Raw genomic sequence first — 20,438 nt, 5'->3', positions numbered from 1 at the left:
GTCTCCTCAGTCAGTAAAACGACTAGAGCAGCAACTTGCTGTGATTCACCTTCTTTGCAAAACCAATCAAGTCCAAGGTGCTAGGCATAATCTTTCTTTCAGTCTTTCTTTTTTTCCTTTCCTATCTTTTTCCCTCTCTCTCTTCCTTCCTTCCTTCCCTTCTTTTCTACTTATTTATTGCATATCCCTCAGATTTCTCTCTCCTCCATGTTCATCATAGCCAAGCTCTTCATTTCTGGATTATTACTAAACAAGCTATCAAGCTCTTCCGTGTAGATATAACTTGTTAAAAATGATTTTAAACAAAGGTTAGCCTAGAGGTATACAGGTTAGACTGGAGGCTAGAAAACTAAATAAGAAGCCTATTAGAATGAAGACCAATCTCACACCAAAAGCCTGTCATTCAAATCCCTCAAAAGCTGGCTTCAGGGGCTTCCCTGGTGGCACAGTGGTTGAGGATCTGCCTGCCAATGCAGAGGACACGGGTTCGAGCCCTGGTCTGGGAAGATCCCACATGCTGCGGAACAACTAGGCCCATGAGCCACAACTACTGAGCCTGAGCGTCTGGAGCCTGTGCTCCACAAGAGAGGCCGCGACAGTGAGAGGCCTGCGCACCATGATGAAGAGCGGCCCCCGCTCGCCACAGCTAGAGAAAGCCCTCGCACAGAAACGAAGACCCAACACAGCCAAAAATAAATTAATTAATTAACTAATTTAAAAAAAAAAAAGCTGGCTTCAGTTGGCCTTTCTGCTTTTACTTCACATGACTCCTCAACACATGGCCTTTATGTATTTAATGCTGCTGTTTCTATCCTTCCTATGAGGAAAGTGCTTCCTTTTCATAAAGTTATTTCCAATAGCTTCTTTATAATCAATTTCTTCCATGGAGTCAGTAATCTTTCCTTTCTCTTAACTTTTATACACATATTAAGAGTGCCAACAATAATCCCCTTTTCTAACTCCCTCTAGTAAATACTGTTAGCATAAAAAAGATGAGATGTAAAAACTCTTAACATTAACAGAAGAATGTATATAAAGGTTATATAACCTATTTTCTTTATTATCTCTTCTTGTTTCCTTTGCAAATTAAACTAAGCAAATGGTTGTTGACCTTTTTGGTAGAGGATTCATCTATACTTGAAACTGCTTTAGAATATTTAATAAGAAAAATATTACAATGCATTTTCTTGGCTCTACCAACATTCTGAAGATGTCTGGACAAAAGTATATGAATTGTTACTAATGAATATATGTATAATTTAGGCAAATATTCAAACAAGCAGCGAGTAATGTTATATACATGCTTGCAGAGTAACCTATTCCATTAAGAGATAAGCTCTGAAGACTCTATTTACATTTCAGTTATGAAACCATCAGTGCCAATCTGAGCAAATGCGTGTCAACATTAGTCAATAACAGCAGAGAAGCGTTTAGGGAACACTTAGAGTTTTATTTTCTCTCTTTCAGATTCTTTTATTGCTAATTTGAATACCTTCTTCAGAGAAAGGCCACAACTAGAGGAGTAAAAGGGTTTCATGTGGCAAGAGCCAAGTAGTTCTGTCACATCCCATCAACCCTCTCAGCGCCCACTCTCCGAGATCATTCACTGCATTTGTTCGTGCCGACTCCAAAAAAGATTGTCTCAAGAAATGAATTTCAAGCAGTTTTGGGTCCCATCACTACTGTCTATTTGTTGTAACTGAAAAAAATATCCACTATATTGCAAAAAGATTCTGTTATCCAGTATTTGTTAATTATGATTGAGACCAGAAACATACAAAGTTTCAAAGAAAACAAATGAAGGGAACATCTGAAAGTAATTTTCCCCCATTCTTTGTTGTTCTGCTACTCACGGCAAATCTTCCAAACTGGAGGCTTCATGTCTTGGATCCAATAGATCGTAACCACATTCATTGTAGATTTCCAAATAGGAAATGTGCGTTGTATATATTTTGCTGCTGTCCTGATTGGGAAAGAGAAAGACATTATTAAATGGCTATAAATCACGATTCGGCTTAGAGAAAGATGAACACATTTATCACTAGTTTCCTCACAGTTTCCCTCCTTCACTCTCTCACTTTGTATGGTTTACATTTGCAGTTCGTGACACTTTCAAGTTGCCAGTTACCATATGCATGAGGCTTTTTTTCCCCCAATGGCCAACACCCATGATTACAAGCAACTTCAGTCTGTTATTTTTTATTAGTTCCACATTATACATAAAAAGTCAATATACACTTAAAATGAGCCAACTTGGTTGCAGAACTGTATAACACACCATTTTTTACTTTCCAGACAGAAAAAAGAACAGAACATAGAATTCTTACTTCAGTTTAAAAATTTCAGTAGCCAAAGAGTTACCATCTTCAATCATAATTCCTTTTTAACTTTTCTAATATTCAAATTTCCAATGACAAATAGATAACAGACAATAAATAGATATGGAAAGTGAATTCCAGGGAACATAAATAGTTTAGATCAATCAGGTAACAGTAAGAGTGGACATTAACAGCTCACTACCTATACCTTACCTGTTGGGTTAATTTTCCTTGCCCAAGTGGCAAATTAGGGATATTCAACTGTTGGTTAGGGAGAGGTATTTTCTGTGGGTCATTGTTGAAATGCAATAATATAGGCATCAATGTAATTAGGATAAAAGTCAAGGTGACTGGTCCTACTCTCAGTTCTGCCAACAGACAAAAAGGACCCACTCCCTCTGAGATGGAATAAAACAGGGAATTTTTTCAGGTCTCGAGAAAATTCCAAGCTCACTTTTTCAATACCAAATATCAATAATAGCACTTCTTGTTTCCCCCAAAACACAAATGCTTCCATTTCTGCAAATATTAGAGTCTTGCTACTGATAAGAGGAGAATATATTTGTGTCTTCGGGCAAGAAGGTCGGCAGATTATCAGAGTGGATATTCACAGAAAGGATTCTCATCTATATCCAAGACAATCCATTTGACAGGTGTTATTCAAAGAAGGAGAAGACCAAGTCACAGAGATGGAGGAGAGAACAGTGGCCTGCAAATCCAAAGCTGGAATGCTAGTCATACTAGCTCTGAGCCCCTACCAAGTCAGGCCTCTGTTTCCACACTCATTAAAGGTGAAGAAACTAGATAACGACTCCCTCGGCATTCTTCAGATTAAAACGAATATGATTCTCTGGTCCTAAAATGTCTCAAACTATCCAAATAAAGATACTACCATTTCATAAAAATGAAATAATACATGAAAAACTAAGGCAGCTCTCAGCCAGCACATGACTGTAGTAAAACACTGAAGCTACAGCTGAAATTCCATGTTTGGTGTTCTGTGAAGGTGACAGCATGGACTGAATCTTTACTAATCAAGTTTTTCCCAACCAAATGCCAGAAAGCCTGTTGATGTGGGTGACTGTGGATGCTTATGCTGACAAACGGTCTATCAATTATATTGATAGACCTATCAACAGTCTATCATTACTAAAGTATCCTCATTTAGTAATGGCATCATATCAGCATAATTCGGGGGATTATAGCTTGAATTAGTGCAGGAATCAGAGACCACAAATACTAGACAGACTCTGAGTGGCCTTTAGTCTAATCCAGTGTTTCCTAAAATATTACTTAGAATACTTGTGGAAAAAAGTGTTCCATGATCAGCATGCATACTGTCCATCTCTGAAAGATTCTCGGAGCAAATTAAAGCCCATGGGGAATCACTCAGCAACATCCTGAGATCCTGTTTAAAACAATGTATTTCTAAAACTTATCTGAACATATGTGAAATATCCCACAGATTATGGTTTGAGATTTTAGCATACGTTTATGAGTTCATCTTAGCGTCAGACAAAACTGGGTTAGAACACTGGATCTGCCTTTATAACTGAGTGATCCTGCACCCTTAACCTCAGTTGTTTAATCATGAAATTGGGGATAATAACCTTTAGAATATGGCAGAACTGTTGTGACAGAGGAATAAGGTTCTGTATTTTAAATCCTACCAAAAATGTGTGGCCTGCTAATAGGCACCAATAAATCATTGCTGTTGCTGATGTTATTATTATTGCTGTTACTATTATTTTTATTATTATTTCTGAAGGCCTCCAAATAGAGAATTCAGTATGTGAATACAAAAGGAAAGGAAGAGAAAGGCAAAAAGAACAGCCAACTTCTACGTTCATCAGCAGTGGAGAAACTCTCTTCTTTCAGAAACTAGAAGAAATAATAAAAAGTCAGGAAAATGGCAAGTCCATTGCCCAGAGATGACAGGGATAATGCCTTTGGCTCCTCTGGCTTCTGCATTTTCTGGGCTTTTATTGGAATACACACTTAAAATTCACTGAGCTATGTGGCAGCTACCTTTCCTTATTACTCCTTTTTTACTCTTTAGGACTGCCAGACGGTAATGTAACACACATGTTTGCTGCAGACAGCCTTTTCTCTTGCCCCCAAACAAGTATGAACCTCACAATACTCAAAAATAATGAGCAGTGATTTCTAAAATAAATGGAATCAATTTTCTTCTTTTAAAATCTTTGCAAATGTGCTCCTATCAAACCCACGGGCATTTTAGGACCCAGTATGCACTAGTTCTTAGTTTATCTTGAAATAAATATGTTGCATAAGTCAAATGTTTCCTTTAAGGATTCTGGAGGGCACCATGTGTCCTCTAAAGCAATCAACTGGGGGCATCTGAGTACCTGTCAGCATTTTTCAGCTAAACAATGAGGACACACTTTATGAAGAACTTCAAAGTTGCTTCTGACTTGTTTCGCCATAGCTCAGTCAGGTTATAACTAATGTGTTGTGCCCCATTGTGTTAATCTGTTCGTCTACAAGGAGTTGTCCTGGCTATACGCTGATCTGATGGGCTCTCTCCAAACCAAGAAGTTATTTAGAATCATTCAAAATGAAATGGGGTTTAGAGTAATGTCAATGACAAACAGATATAAAATAATGAACCCAACAGATGGTAGGTACTTGGGAGATATTTAGACCTTTAAAACTGTATTTTGGTAACCATAGACAAAATTTAAAAAGAGACAAATAGATTTTCTATTAGGAAAGAATTTGTTTATTCTGTTTAACTTAATCAGGGAAATTAGCTTCATTTGTTCTGAGTTTCAAAGGGTTCTTTGAAATTATTCAGCAATCATTTGGCCACACGCATATATATATGGATATTAATGGCTATAGTAATAACTATCACTTTTTGAGCATCTCCTATGTGCCAGGAACTGGACAATATCTTTAAATACAGTATATTCAACTCTCACAGCTACTCCACAAGCCTGAGACATTAAGGAACTGCCCAAGGCCACATCCTGTAAGTAGTGCACTTAGAACCAGGTTGGCCTGCACCAACTTCAATGATTTTCCCAAGACAGCATGCTCCCACATTAGGCCACAGCAACAAAAACTATTAGAAATTATACTCCCAGTTGGCGAAATCTGGGAACAAAACAGAACAGCTAATGTCAGAAATAAATGAGTAAGTGAAAAGAAAGGATTTGGATCCAACATATACACTATACGCTATCCTTGCTTTTCCAAATTTTCTGGCATGCAAAGCTGGCATGTTTGCACTAGTGAGTGATGAGCTGAACTAATGGGTAATTGCTACTTTATGGGTGGAAATTAGAATTATGCAGATCTCAGCAACTTCTCATCTTTGCAACTCAGAATGCAAGCAGCATACAGTTGAGATATTTTGGAAAGACTGTTACACTGACCTAGTTAGGACATTTGTTATACAGAATTGCTACAACCAAAGAATTGTTGGAACTAGTAGGGACGCTGGAGATCCTCTAGTACAATTTAGTCCCTACTTTCACAGAGGGCAGAACTGAAACCCAGAGAAGTTAAGTGACTCATTATGTAGAATTTGTTTAAATACAACCATTAAAATAAAGCCAGTCTGATACCCAGAGGCAGGGTACGTAGTGGTTAAAAAGCACAGAGTTTGGCATCACACAGACCTGGGATGGAAGCTCCAGATCAGCTACTTATGAGGATGCAGAGAAAAATAAATGTAACCCAAGACTCAGTCTTCCCAACTATAAAATGGGGATAGAGATACCTACATTGTTAGTTCTATTAAATCCTGATAAAGCAACAGGCAGTTGGAACCACACAATAAATGATGCATATAATATAGATAGGAAACTCCTCTTTATAATAATATTAATTGCAATAGGATTTTTACTGTGGTAAATTCCTCTGGGCTTCCATTAAAAGTGTGAAAAAGTACAACCACATTATCCTATTCAGTGCTTTAGTAGCTAAAACAAAGGTCCATTTTGGCAAAAGGATATTCTTCAATTTCTTTTTTTTTTTTTTTTTTTTTCTTTTTGCGGTATGCGGGCCTCTCACTGTTGTGGCCTCTCCCGTTGCGGAGCACAGGCTCCGGATGCGCAGGCCCAGCGGCCATGGCTCACGGGCCCAGCCGCTCCGCGGCATATGGGATCCTCCCAGATCGGGGCACGAACCCGTATCCCCTGCATCGGCAGGCGGACTCTCAACCACTGCGCCACCAGGGAGGCCCTCAATTTCTTAATGACAAATATAAAAGTTGGTAAAATGTGTTTTAACCTCCATGGGTGTATCAGAACAAACACCCTTTGAGCCTTTGCTGAAGCAGCATCCCCTTTAATGAGAAGCACCTTCTGGATTTTCACCTCTTCAGCAAAATCCCAAACTTTCCTCAAATGTAAACACCAGAGTTACTACATAATATTTTCTCATTTAGGTATAATATAAAAAAATGTCATGATAAGTTTTCCACCCACAATAAATTTCTGCTGAATATATCAAATATAAAATGAACTTAAAGCTTCATACCTTTTGTAATTGCTCAAAAGTGTATGACAGTGTCCTTGGGATAATGCCTCTGTCACTGTAGCGCTCTGCCCCACCTGTGATGGTGAATGTCTTACCGCTGCCTGTTTGTCCATATGCAAAGATGGTACCATTGTAACCTGCCAGTACACTACATAAAGAAATAGCAAACTTTTAATATCAAAATGGCTAACTGCATTTGTATTAAATGGCTAGTATTCTAAGAGCAACTTGATTCAACACTACTGAAAAGACATTTATAGAAATATCTATAGAAATATTTATGTATGTGACTATCTAGCTAGAAATTATTTTTTATCTAGGAGTCTCAGCACATCAATCCTTTTTTCTGAGAGAGGACCTGTAACTCAAATGGGATACAGTCATCTTAAATATTTTCTTTATTTCAATAAAATTTTTATTTTAGAATACAATTGACCCTTGAACAACAGGGGTTTGAACTGTGTGGGTCCACTCATAAGCACATTTTCTTCACTAAATAAATACTACAGTACTACACAATCCTCAGTTGGTTGAATCCCCAGATGCAAAACCATGGATACAGGGGGATGGCTGTAAAGCTATACTTGGATTTTCAACTGCGGGGAGGGTTGGTGCCCCAACCCCTGCATTGTTCAAGGGTCAAATGTAGTCTACTTTTTTATATTTACAAAAAAGTTGCAAAGATAGTACAGGGAGTTCACATATATCCCACAACTAGTTTCCTCTACTGTTAATATCTTACACTAGTATTGTACATTTGTCACAATTAATGAACCAATTGAAATATTATTACAAACTCTATAAAAATCTCCTTACTTTTTAATCTAATGTCTCTTTTTTCCCAGCTTTACTGAGATATAATTGACATATAACATATATAAGATTAAGGTGTGCAATGTGATGATTTGACACATGTATATATTGTGAAATGATTACCACAATAAGTTTAGTTAACACATCCATCAACATATCCATCACCTCAGATAATTATCTTTTTTGTGGTGATAACGTTTAAGATTTACTCTCTTAACAACTTGTAAATACATAATACAGTACCGTTACCTATAGTCACTGTGCTGTATATTAGATGCCCAGAACTTACCCATCTTATAACTGGAAGTTTATACCCTTTGGCCAACATCCCCCCATTTCCTCTACCTCACAGTCCCAGGTAATCACCATTCTACTCTCTACTTTTTTCTCTTTTTTAAAATTTTATTTATTTATTTTTCATTTATTTTTGGCTGCATTAGGTCTTCGTTGCTGTGAGCAGGCTTTCTCTAGTTGTGGTAAGCAGGGGTTACTCTTCGTTGCAGTGCACAGGCTTCCCATTGCAGTGGCGTCTCTTGTTGCACAGCATGAGCTCTAGATGCACAGGCTTCAGTAGTTGCAGCATGCGGGCTCAGTAGTTGCAGCACATGGGCCCTAGAGCGTGCGGGTTTCAGTAGTTGCAGTGCGTGGGTTCCGTAGTTGCGGTGCGTGGGCTTCAGTAGTTGTGGCGCATGGGCTCAGTAGTTGTGGCACATGGGCTTAGTTGCTCTGCGGCATGTGGGGTCTTCCCAGACCAAGGATTGAACCCGTGTCCCCTGCATTGGCAGGCAGATTCTTAACCACTGCGCCACCAGGGAAGTCCCATGTACTCTCTGTTTCTATGAGCTTGTTTTTATAGATTCCATATACAAGTGAGAACATACAGTATTTGTCTTTCTCTGACTTATTTCACTTAGCACAGTGCTCTCAAGGTCTATCTATGTTGTCACAAAAGGCAGGATTTCCTTCTTTTTTAAAGCTGAATAATATTCCATTGTGAAAATATACCACATCTTTATCCATTCATCCATAGATGGACACAAGTTTTTCCATGCCTTGGCAATTGCCTTGGAAGTGCAGATATCTCTTTGAGATAGTGATTGCATTTCCTTTGGATATATAGTTGAGCTTTGAACAACTTGGGTTAGAACTGTGTGGATCCACTTTGACATAGATTTTCTTTTTCAATAAATACAACCAGCCCTCTGTATTCAAGAGTTTCACACCTGCAAATTCAACCAACTATGTACTGAAATTTCCATCCAGGGTTAGTTGAATCCACAGATTTGAAACCCATAGGATACAGAGAACCAAATATGGGACTTGAGTATTCATGGATTTTGGTAAATGCAAGGGGTCCTGGAATCAATCCCCCACAGATACTGAAGGTATACCCAGAAGTGGGACTGCCAAATCATATGGTAGTTCTGTTTTTAATTTTTTAAGGAAACTTTATACTGTTTTCCATGGTGGCTGCACCAACTTACATTTCCACTGACAGTGTACAAGGGTTCCCTTTTCTTCTCTTGAAATCAGGTGGTATGATGCCTCCAGCTTTGTTCTTTCTCAGGATTGCTTCAGCTGCTCAAGTTCTTTTGTAGTTCCTTACAAATTTTAGGATTTTTTTTCTATTTTTGTGAAAAATGCCATTGAAATTTTAATAGGGATTGCATTGGATCTATAGATGGCTTTAGGTAGTATGTTCATTTTAACAATATTAATTCTTCTGATCCATGAACATGGTATATCTTTCCACTTACTTGTGTCTTCTTCAATTTCCTCTTCAATGTCTTGTAATTTCCAGTGTACAGATCTTTCACCTCCTTGGTTAAATTTATTTCTAACTATTTTATTGGTTTCGACATTATTGTAAATTAAATTGTATTTTTTATTTCTTTTTCAGATATTTTGTTGCTAGTGTATAGAAACACAACTGACCTCTGTATTTTCATTTTGTATGCTGCAACTTTAGGGAATTTGTTGATTAGTTCCAACAGTTTTTTGGTGGATTCTTTAGGATTTTCTATATGTAAGATCATATCATCTACAAACAGAGACAATTTTACTTCTTCCTCTCAAATTTGGATGGCTTTTATTTCTTTTCCTTGCCTAATTGCTCTGGCTTGGACTTCCAGTATTATGTTGAATGGAAGTGGGCACTCTTGTCTTATTCCTGATTTTAGTGGGAAAGCTTTAAAGCTTTCACCATTGAGTATGATGTTAGCTGTGGTTTTATTATATATGGCATTTATTATGTTGAGGTACATTCTTTTTATACTCAATTCAGTTGAGAGTTTTTATCATGAAAGAATGTTGAATTCTGTCAAATGCTTTTTCTACACCTATTGAGATGATCAAATGATTTTTATCTTCTATTCCATTACTGTGGTGTATCACATTTATTGATTTGCATATGTTAAATCATCCTTGCATTCCAGGGATAATCCTATTTGAACATCGTGTATGATCCTTTTAATATGCTGTTGAATTTAGTTTGCTAGTATTCTGTTGAGAAGTTTTGCATCTATTTTCAACAGGGATATTAGTCTATAGTTTTGTGGTATCCTTAGTCTGGCTTGTTATCAGTGTAATGCTGGCCTTGTAAGATGAATTTGGGAATGTTCCCTCCTCTCTAATTTTTTTAGAAGAGTTTGAAAAGGATTGGTGTTAATTTTTAAATATCTGGTAGAATTCACTAGTGAAACCATCTGGTCCCAGGATTTTCTTTGTTGAAAGGTTTCTGATTATTGATTCAGTTTCTTTACTGTTATTGGTCTGTTCAAAGTTTCTATTTCTTCATGATTCTGTCTTGCTACACTGCATATTTCTAAAAATGTTTTTCTAGGTTATTCAATTTGTTGGCATATTAAGGTTCACAGTAGTCTCTTATGATTCTTTGTATTTCTGTGATGTCAGCTGTTATGTCTCTGTTTTCATCTCTGACTTTATTTGTTTGAGAATTCTACCTTTTATTCTTAGGCTAGCTAGAGGTTTGTCAATTTTGTTTATCTTTTTTAAAAAACCAGCTTTTCATTTCATTGATTTTTTTCTATTGTCTTTCTGGTTTCTATTTTGCTCATTTCTGCTCTGATCTCTATTTCCTTCCATCTTCTAACTTTGGGCTTAGTTTGTTCTTCTTCTAGTTCCTTGAGTTTTAAAGTTAGGTTATTTGTAATCTCTCTTTTTCTTACTGTAAGCATTTATAATTATAAACTTCCCTCTTAGAACTGCTTTTGTTGCGTCACATAAGTTTTAGTGTGTTGTGTTTCCATTTGTGTTTCTTTCAAGCTATTTTTAGATTCCTCTTTTGATTTTGTCTTTGACCCTTTGTTTATTCAGGAGTGTGTTGTTTAATTTCCACATATATAGGAATTTTCCAGTTTTCCTCCTGTTATTGATTTCTAGTTTCATACCATTTTGGTTGGAAAAGATATTTGGTATAATTAATGTTCTTAGATATTCTAAGATTTTGTGGTGACCTAATATATGATCGATCACACATGGAGACTGTTCCACGTGTACTTGAGAAGAATGAATTCTGCTGCTGTTGGTAGGAATGTTCTGTATAGGTCTGGTAAGTCCATTTGGTCTAACGTATAGTTCACATCCAATGTTTTCTTATTGATCTTCCATCTGGATTATCTATCCATTGTTGAGAGAGAGGTACTGAATTCCACTACTATTATTGTATTGTCTACTTACACCTTCAGATCTGTTAGCATTTGCTTAGGTGCTCTGATGTTGGATGCATATATATTTACAATTATTATATCTTCATGATGAATTGACTCTTTTATCATTATGATTAACTTTGTTTCTTGTTACATTTATTGGTTTAAAGTCTACTTTGTCTGATATAAGCACACTCTTGCTTTCTTTTGGTTTCCATGTGTGTGAAATATATTTTTCCATCCCTTCACTTGAGGTCTACATGTGTCCTTAAAACTGAACTGAGTCGCTTATCAGCAGTATATAGTTGGGTCTTGTTTTTTTTTTTTTTTTTTTGCGGTACGCAGGCCTCTCCCTGTTGTGGCCTCTCCCGTTGCGGAGCACAGGCTCCGGATGCGCAGGCTCAGCGGCCATGGCTCACGGGCCCAGCCACTCCGCGGCATGTGGGATCTTCCTGGACCGGGGCACGAACCCATGTCCCCTGCATCGGCAGGCGGACTCTCAACCACTGCGCCACCAGGGAAGCCCGGGTCTTGTTTTTTAATCCATTCAACTACTCTGTGCCTTTTGACTGGAGAATTTAATCCACTAACATTTAAAGTAATTATTGATAGGTAAGGATTAATAATGTCATCTTATTCATTGTTTTCTGGCTGATTTGTAGTTCCTTTGTCCCTTTCTTCCTCTTTTCCTGTCTTTCCTTGTGAATTGATGATTTTCCATGTGGTATGCTCTGATTCCCTCCTTTCTATCTTTTGTGTATATCCTGTAAGTTTTTGCTTTGTGGTTACTATGAGGCTTACATAAAATATCTTAATGATATAACAGTTTAAGTTGATAGCAACTTAACTTTGATCACATACCCATTTGATCACATACCCAAAATTCTACCCATTTACTCCTTGCCCCATATTGTATGTTTTTGATATCACGATACCTCTTTTTATATTGTGTATTCATTAACAAAATATTGTAGCTATAGTTATTTTTAGTACTTTTGTATTTTAAACTCTATACTAGAGTTAAACAATGAACACATCACCATATTACAGTATTAAAGTGTTCTGAATTTGACTATATACTTACCTTTACCAGTACGTTTTATTTTTTCATATGTTTTCATGTTGATAATTAGTGTCTTTTCATTTCAGCTTGAAGAACTCCTTTCAGTGTTTCTTGTAAAGCAGGTCTAGTGGTGATAAACTCCATCAGCTTTTGTTTGTTTGGGAAAGTATCTCTCCCTCATTTCTGAAAGACAACTTTGCCAGTGAAGTATTCTTGGTTGGCTGGTTTTGTTTTGCTTCTTTCAGCACTTTTATATATCATTCCACTCTCTCCTGGGCTGCAAAGTTTATGCTGAGAAATCTGCTGATAGCCTTATGGGGTTTCCCTTATTGTGAGGATTTTTTTTTCTTGGTGTTTTTAAATTTTTCTCTTTGTCTTTGATTTTAGACAGTTTTATTTTAATGTGTCTTGGATAAGACCAGTTTGGTCTGAAATTTTGGGGTGACCTATTAGCTCCAGGAATATGGATGTCCAAATCTTTCCCCAGATTTGAGAATTCTTAGCCATTATTTCTTTAAATAAGCTTTCTGCACCTTTTTTTTTTATCCCTCTCTTCTCCTTCTGGAACTTTAATAATGAGTAGATTCTTTTAATGGTATCTCATACTTCATGTAGGTTTTCTTCACTCTTTTTCACTCTTTTTTCTTTTTGTTCCTCTAACTGGATGATTTCAAATGACTTTTTTTCTAGTTAATCAATTCTTGCTTCTGCTTGGTTGAGTCTGCTATGGAAGCTTTCTAATGAACCTTCAATTCAGTTATTGTACTCATTGACCCTAGGATTTTTGTTTGTTTTTTTTTTTTAATGGTTTCTATTTCTTTGTTGAACTTCTTATTTTGTTCACGCATTGTTTTCCTAATTTCATTTAGTTGTCTATCTTTGTTTTCTTGTAGTTCACCAAATTTCTTTAAGTGGATTATTCTGAATACTTTGTCAGAAAGTACATAGATCTCTATTTCTTTAGGGCTGGTCATTGGAGCTTTATTAATTTCCTTTGGTGATGTCATGCCTGCATGGGTGAACTTGGATCCTGTGTCCACAGGGGCTGACCAGGCACTGGGAATCACTGGGGTTGGTCTGGCATCTGGGTCCAGTCAAGAGCAGGGGTAGATTGGGAGCCTGAGTTCACAGGAGCTGGCTTGGAGGCTGGTTCACAGGAGCCAGCCTGGTTCTATGGCCAGTCTGGAGCCTTGGGCTATGGGAGCTGGATTATTATAGCATATTTCTGCTCAACAGAATTTGTCACCAGTTATATAGCACTATCCCATTAGCAATGTCATTTGAATATATATTTCTTAGCCATAAATGCTCTAGGTAAATGAAGTCTATGACTTTAAGTATCAAACATTAAACATTTTATTGTTTTTTGATAGAAAACCTTCTAAAATATATTAGGCATTCCTGTCTTGAAAAGCAAAGGATACAGAGAACAAATTAGCATTTTCATTTTGATTTAGCTACAGCCTATGAAAAGTAAGTACTGTAGTGTGCTACACTGGCACCTGATGATTGTTATATCTACTTTTTAAACTTAAATATTCTCTCTTTCTACCAGTTGTCTTAATATATTATCCTCTAATATATGCTCACTCTCCCCCCATCTTCAGTGGAACAGAAAACCAAATGGTAAAGCTTCATAGAAAGCTATATAAAGAGTTTTTATTTTTTATTTTATTTATTTTATTTATTTATTTTTTTGCGGTGCGCGGGCCTCTCACTGTTGTGGTCCCTCCCATTGTGGAGCACAGGCTCCAGACGTGCAGGCTCACTGGCCATGGCTCACAGGCCCAACCGCTCAGTGGCACGTGGGTTCTTCCTGGACCAGGGCAAAAACCCGTGTCCCCTGCATCAGGAGGCAGACTCTCAACCAGTGCGCCACCAGGGAAGCCCTATATAAAGAGTTTTTAAATGTAATTTCCACCTATATATACTCTATGGCTATTTCTGTATTACATTGCTACAATAAAAAACTAAACAAAGAAACGTAAATGGGCAAAATTTGTCTCCACTTCCTTTCTGTACAGCCTCCTCATCCAAACTCAATCTGCCCCCTCTCCATTGGGCACTGGGAAATTTCATATGCTTCCAGTCTCAACTGTCTTAAGGGAAAATACTAATTAAAAATAAAGATGGTGGGATAAGGACCTTTAAAATTTACTTCTCCACAAGAACAATGGGAACAGTGGCAAATATAGTAAAAATCATTTTTTTTAAAACCCTAGAAGTTATCCAAAGGCTCACAACAGTCCAAGGAGCGCTTACTCAAGAAAAATGGCTGAGTATCAGTAAAAACAGTGAGCTTTATGGTGTTTTAACCTAATCATTCCCAACTCCATGGTAGCCTTGAAAGACAATAGCCTTGCAACCACAGTAAGTGTGACTGTGTAAACTAGCAACCAGGAGACTAGCAACAATTGGGGGGCAGTACAGGTTTGGAGCTCCCCAAAAAGCCCAAAGAAATGTACTTCTCTGATCTGTCTGGAAGCTCCCTGGAAAAGCCCCACTCTCAGCACTTGTCACTGTCTGACCTGACTCAGAGTTTACTCAGTGCAAAGAGCCCTCTCCGCATGGTGTTTATTGAAAAAAAAAAAAATCAGTGTTAAGTGTCTAATATTACAGTTGCCCTAACCTGCAATGCTAGGAGGCAAACAAGAGGGTGAACAAAAGCTTATAATAAACATCTGTGGAATGATATGTCTATAAGGGGGTTTGAAAAGTTATGATATATTCCTGGGGCTCTAGAGGGATACATACACATGCAGGGCTATGTGCAGGCCCAGGGAAGACCTGAGAAGGTCATTATATCTCACTTCTGGCTGACTTTGAGGCTCTGCACAAGCATAAAGTGAAGGCTAAGGCAGAGTTATAAATTTCTAGAGCATTGAAGGGGTGCCCCAACACATACACAGAGTCCTTCATCAAAAGCTTAGAGACTGACTGGTTCAAGGCATTTATGGAAATCTCTGTCCAATCATTAGCTGATGACTAAGCAACTGAGCAGGGATTTCAGAGGCTGCATACAACAAAGAATACAGACTTTACAGAATTAGTCTAGAAAATTCACTAAACAAACAAACCAGCAGCAGCAACAACAATAACAAACAACAATAACAAACCCTGGGGAGGGTAGGCATGTGATTTTCAGAACTGACATATTATATTACTTAAAATGCCCAGTTTTCCAACAGAAAGTTTTGAGACACACAAAGAAATAGGAAAGTATTTCCCATACACAAGAAATAAAATGTTTAATAGAAACAGTCCTGGAGGACTATGGCTCACTATCTAGTTAAATAATTTATTTCTTACAAATATGTTCAGAGAATAAAAGTAAAGCATGTTTAGAGAATTAAAGAAAGTATGAGGATAAGATCTCACATAAAAAAGAATATTAATAAAAATACATTTTAAAAAAAGAACCAGTAGAAATTCTGGAGTTGAAAATTAAGATAACTAAATTTTTTTTTTTTAATCCACTAGAACAGCACATTTGACTTAATACAAGAAAGAGTCAGTAAACTTCAGGGTAGGTCAATTGAGATTATCCAGTCTGAGGAAAAGAAATGAATAAGAATGAAGAAAAATAAGTAGAAACTTAAGAGATCAACATACACATAATGGGAGTCCCAGATGGAGAGGGGAGAAATATTTAAAGAAATAATGGCTCTAAACTTCCCAAATTTGATGGGAAACATTAATCTATAATATATTTCAAAGAATCTAAGTATACTCCAAGTAGGACAAACTCAAAGTTATCCAAATCTAGACATGTCAAAATCAAACTGTCTAAACACAAAGCAAACCTTAAAAGTAGCAAAAGAGAAGTGACTGATTACCTACAAGGAATCTTCAGTAAGATTAACAATGGATTTTTCAACAGGAATGATGGAGGCCAGAAGGCAATGGAACAACATATTCAAAATGCCAAAAAACTAGTTTGGACATCTTTCTTTGCAGAAATTAACAAGCTTCTCCTAATATTTATATTTTAATTTTGTTTTCAGATTGGTCATTGCTACTGTGTAGAAATACAAGTGATTTTTGTACACAGATATTATATCCTGCAAACTTGCTGAATCTGTTTATTACTTATAATCATTTTATAGTGGATTCCTCAAGATTTTCTACATACACAATTATGTCATCTGCAAATAGAGATACTTTTATTTCTTCATTTCCAATCTAGATATCTTTTATTTCATTTCTTGCTTAAATGCACTGGCTAGTTTGCAAGTGACAAATTCTCTTGGTTTATGTTTACCTGGGAATGCCTTAATTTCTTCTTAATTTTTGAAGAATGAGTTTGAAGCTATAGAATTCTCTATTTGCATATGTGATTTTTTGTCTTATTTTATTTTATTTTTCTTGGTATCTCTTACTCTTCTTTTTTAATTGAAGTATAGTTAATTTCCAATGCCATGTTAGTTTCAGGTGTACAGCAAAGTGATTCAGTTATCCTTTTCCATTATAGGTTATTACAAGATTGTGAATATAGCTCCCTGTGCTATACAGTAGGACCTTGTTGTTTATCTGTCTTATATGTAGTAGTTTGTATCTGCTAATCCTAAACTCCTAATTTATTCTTCACCCACTTTCACCTTTGATTACCATAAGTCTGTTTTCTATGTCTGTCAGTTTGTTTCTGTTTTGTAAATAAGTCCATTACTGTTCTATTTTAGATTCCACAAATAAGTGATATCATATGATATTTGTCTTTCTCTGTCTGACTTATTTCAGTTAGTATGATAATCCACAGGTCCATTCAGGTTGCTGCAAATAGCATTATTTCATTCTTTTTTATGGCTGAGTAGTATTCCATCGTATATATATATATACCACATCTTCTTTATTCATTCATCTGTCGAAGGACATTTAGGTTGCTTCCACGTCTAGGCTATTGTAAATAGTGCTTTAATGAACACTGGGGTGCATGTATCTTTTCAAATTAGAGTTTTCTCCAGATATATGCCCAGGTGTGGGACTGCTGGATCATATGGTAACTCTATTTTTAGTTTTTTAAGGAACCTCCATGTTTTCCACAGTGACAGCACCAATTTACATTCCTACCAGTAGTAGTATTTTTAAAAGACAGAAAGAGAAAACAGTAACTAATAAAAGTAATGAAAAGCAAATGATGAATTTCAGCAATGAACAATGGGATACACATTTTTGTTAAGAAATATTTCAGAACTTCCTAAAACCAACAATGCGGGTTACTGCCTAAATCATCCTAGCTAGAGACAGTTCTGATTTATGTAAATAAATCAATGCTTTATAAACCAAAGTTTGATATCAGATGAAAGCTCCATTGTAGAAACCCTCTTTTTCCTTTTGAAAAACGCATTTTTCCCTAGAAATTTAAATTACAAAGCTAAGATATTTTGTCATTTCTTATCTTTCAGTATTTGCGTGAATAAAACAAAAATAAAGCTTCAGCCCTCTTGCAGATTATAAACTAGAGTATTATTCCACACACATCACATTTACATACTAGAAAAAATACAAACCATTTTAGTTTTTCACTTTTATTACTCTTTATTTGTTTAACCGCAAGTAGAAGAAACCTTCTAGAAGTATCTGCATAAAGTGAGACTTTATTTTGTTTAACTAGATGAGAAGGCTTTAGAAAGCTCCTTATACAACATCTAAATCAAAGCAATCAAAAACAAATTATTACTGTGATGATAATTTAGTTCACTGAACCAAACAAATGATATTATAGTCCCTCAAATTTGAAGAGCTAAGCAGAGTTGAAAACAACAAGAAAGTAATAGGATCACAGATTTTATAATTGGTGTCATTAGCAGTTTTCTAACTACTTTTTGTTCAATAGAAGAATCCCTTCTAAGGTATTTCTGGAAAACAGATATCTGAACTATACTTAAACAGCTGTTTGATTCAGGAGCAGGATGGAATCATATCTGGGTGGGGCTGCCTTTATTTTTGAGGGGAGAGAGGCAAGTGAGGTAGTACCTTAAAAGATCGTGCAGTTGAGACTTAGAAAAATTAATAAAATACAGAGAAATACATTATTTATAATTTTAAAAACTTTTTATCAGAACGAATCAAACTAGTTCACCAGAAAACACAAATAAACTAGTTAGTACTAAGAGCAGAATTTTTTAAGTGAATAGATATTATACTATACAGTATGTTTAATTTGACTAAAAATCTTTACATCAATAAGACTAATCTGGACCAGAATTATCAAAATTAAGTTCCCTATTGTAAATACATAGCTACCTTATTACTTCATCTTGCCTTTCACCCAGTTCTAAGAGCCCGAGTAGCTGAAACTCACTAATTTTTATTTGGTTTTAATTTTCAGAACAGTTCATTTCTGTCCACTGCAGCCCTTCTTCTAGAATAAAGTCCCTCAGAAGTAGCCTCAAGCAGCTCTTTGGTGCAGCCAATTGTCTTTTACAGAGAATATGATAAGTGACTCTTGTTTCACTTTCAGAATATTTCTGAGTGCATAATTCATCAGCTTGAAATTTTAAGAGGAATTTCAACCAAAAACAGTAGCAACTCATAATTAACACATTAACATGACTCAATTTTGCCATAAATAAAAATAATCGTCCCATCTGCTAAGCCAAACGAACCCGTAATTTGTAAAATTTCCAGCAAATTTTGGTCATGGGGCATTCCCTTTGCTATAAAGGGGAAGGAGGTAGAAAAAATAGTGAGGGCAACCTACGCTTCGGGGATACTTGAGAAGGCAGTAGACTAGAGAGCTAAATTGTTCTGCCCAGCAAGCTTTCTTAGTCCCTCTTCTTCTGGTAATAAACGCTTCACCCACTCCATTCCATTCTTCAAGCTCATGAGGAACAGGCAAGTGTGCAGGGCTTATAACTCAGGCCTGGCCAATCACACCCCTCATTCCACCATGGTCCCCCCAACTCCTGCCCTGTCTGTAACAGTTACTCTTCTAAGAGGCTGATGACATGCCTCAAGCAGAACAAATAAGAGTCCCTCCCATATGAATTTTGAGAGGAAAAAAGCTTCCTTTTTGCTGGGGTCCTTGAACCATGGCTGCCAGGGGCCATCTCCCCTGTCTTTCTGCACAGGGAAGAAGCAGAACCAAGCATGGGTCAGATGGGTGGGGAAGGAATCTTAGCCTTGTCAAGTACCTAGTTCAAGTAGCAATGACCCCTTCAATTCTCTGAGCTAATCCAGTTATGTGAGCCAAGAAATCCTCTCTTTTCTTTGAGATGGGATTCTATTTTATGTAAACAAAAGACTCCTAACTAATACAAAGTTTCTGGAGCGATGTGCAAAACATCTTTTGTACCTTGGTTTACACCAGAGATCTCAAGCTGGCAACGAATCTTGCCTACAAGAATGCTTATGTGGGACATGCGTTCTCCAGTTTGCCACAGTCCCCTAAACTCCCTGTTGTCTTAGACTCAGTTGTTTCCCAAATGTATGATACCAGCCTAGACCTGAAGGCAGGGCTGCATCTCTGTACAATAATGGAGTGCCAGCCACAGTGTGGTCCCCGTGAATGCCATCACTCCCCCAGAGGGGCACAGTGCTGTCATTCATGAAGACTACAGTGAATCATGCCCCCTTGAGATATGTAACATGCAAGTACTGCTAAAAGGCATATAAGTTTAGTTTCCCTTGGTTTAGACATCGTCCTTCTAAAAGCACGCTCTGGCAAGATCATTCTAAGGTCTTGAGAGATCCACTTTTATGATGTATTGATCTAGCTATAAATCCTAGTAAGAAAAATAAAGTGGGTAACATGGCTAACCTTAGTTGACCTAAATCAACCACCAGTTATTTTTCAGAAAGGAATATCCAAGGCAAGGATATCTAGATTAAAAACAACCTACACATCCAAAATGTGTTTTTGTCAGAAAAATAAAACTGCAGATGTAGATTAAGTGGTAATTGATACACTTGGGATCATTATTTAAAGCTTTTTGTAAGTGTCTATGGGCACACTGGTTATTGGACTAGGGTCACAAAGAAGAAACTCATAGGCCAGATTCAGTCAAAAGAGCATTTTGTTTGTCCAGCACTATCTTTTTTTTAACAAAATTTAATCTGAATGCTCTT

The 20,438-nt window shown here is 36.7% G+C and overlaps 1 protein-coding gene across 1 annotated transcript in view; it reads right to left on the bottom strand.

The window, feature by feature from the left end:
- The window catches only part of KIF6 (kinesin family member 6), a 402,079-nt gene that overhangs the window by 315,635 nt on the left and 66,006 nt on the right, over positions 1-20,438 (bottom strand). Inside the window, exons 4-5 of the mRNA XM_060109677.1 lie at positions 6,828-6,975; positions 1,854-1,963 (exon numbers count right to left, since the gene is read on the bottom strand). Of these exons, the coding sequence (XP_059965660.1) occupies positions 1,854-1,963; positions 6,828-6,975 (258 nt within the window). The remainder of the gene's footprint in view (positions 1-1,853; positions 1,964-6,827; positions 6,976-20,438) is intronic.

This window comes from Mesoplodon densirostris, chromosome 10 (assembly GCF_025265405.1).
Source record: "Mesoplodon densirostris isolate mMesDen1 chromosome 10, mMesDen1 primary haplotype, whole genome shotgun sequence".
NCBI classification, from domain to species: domain Eukaryota; kingdom Metazoa; phylum Chordata; class Mammalia; order Artiodactyla; family Ziphiidae; genus Mesoplodon; species Mesoplodon densirostris.
This window is presented reverse-complemented; position numbering and strand designations above follow the sequence as displayed.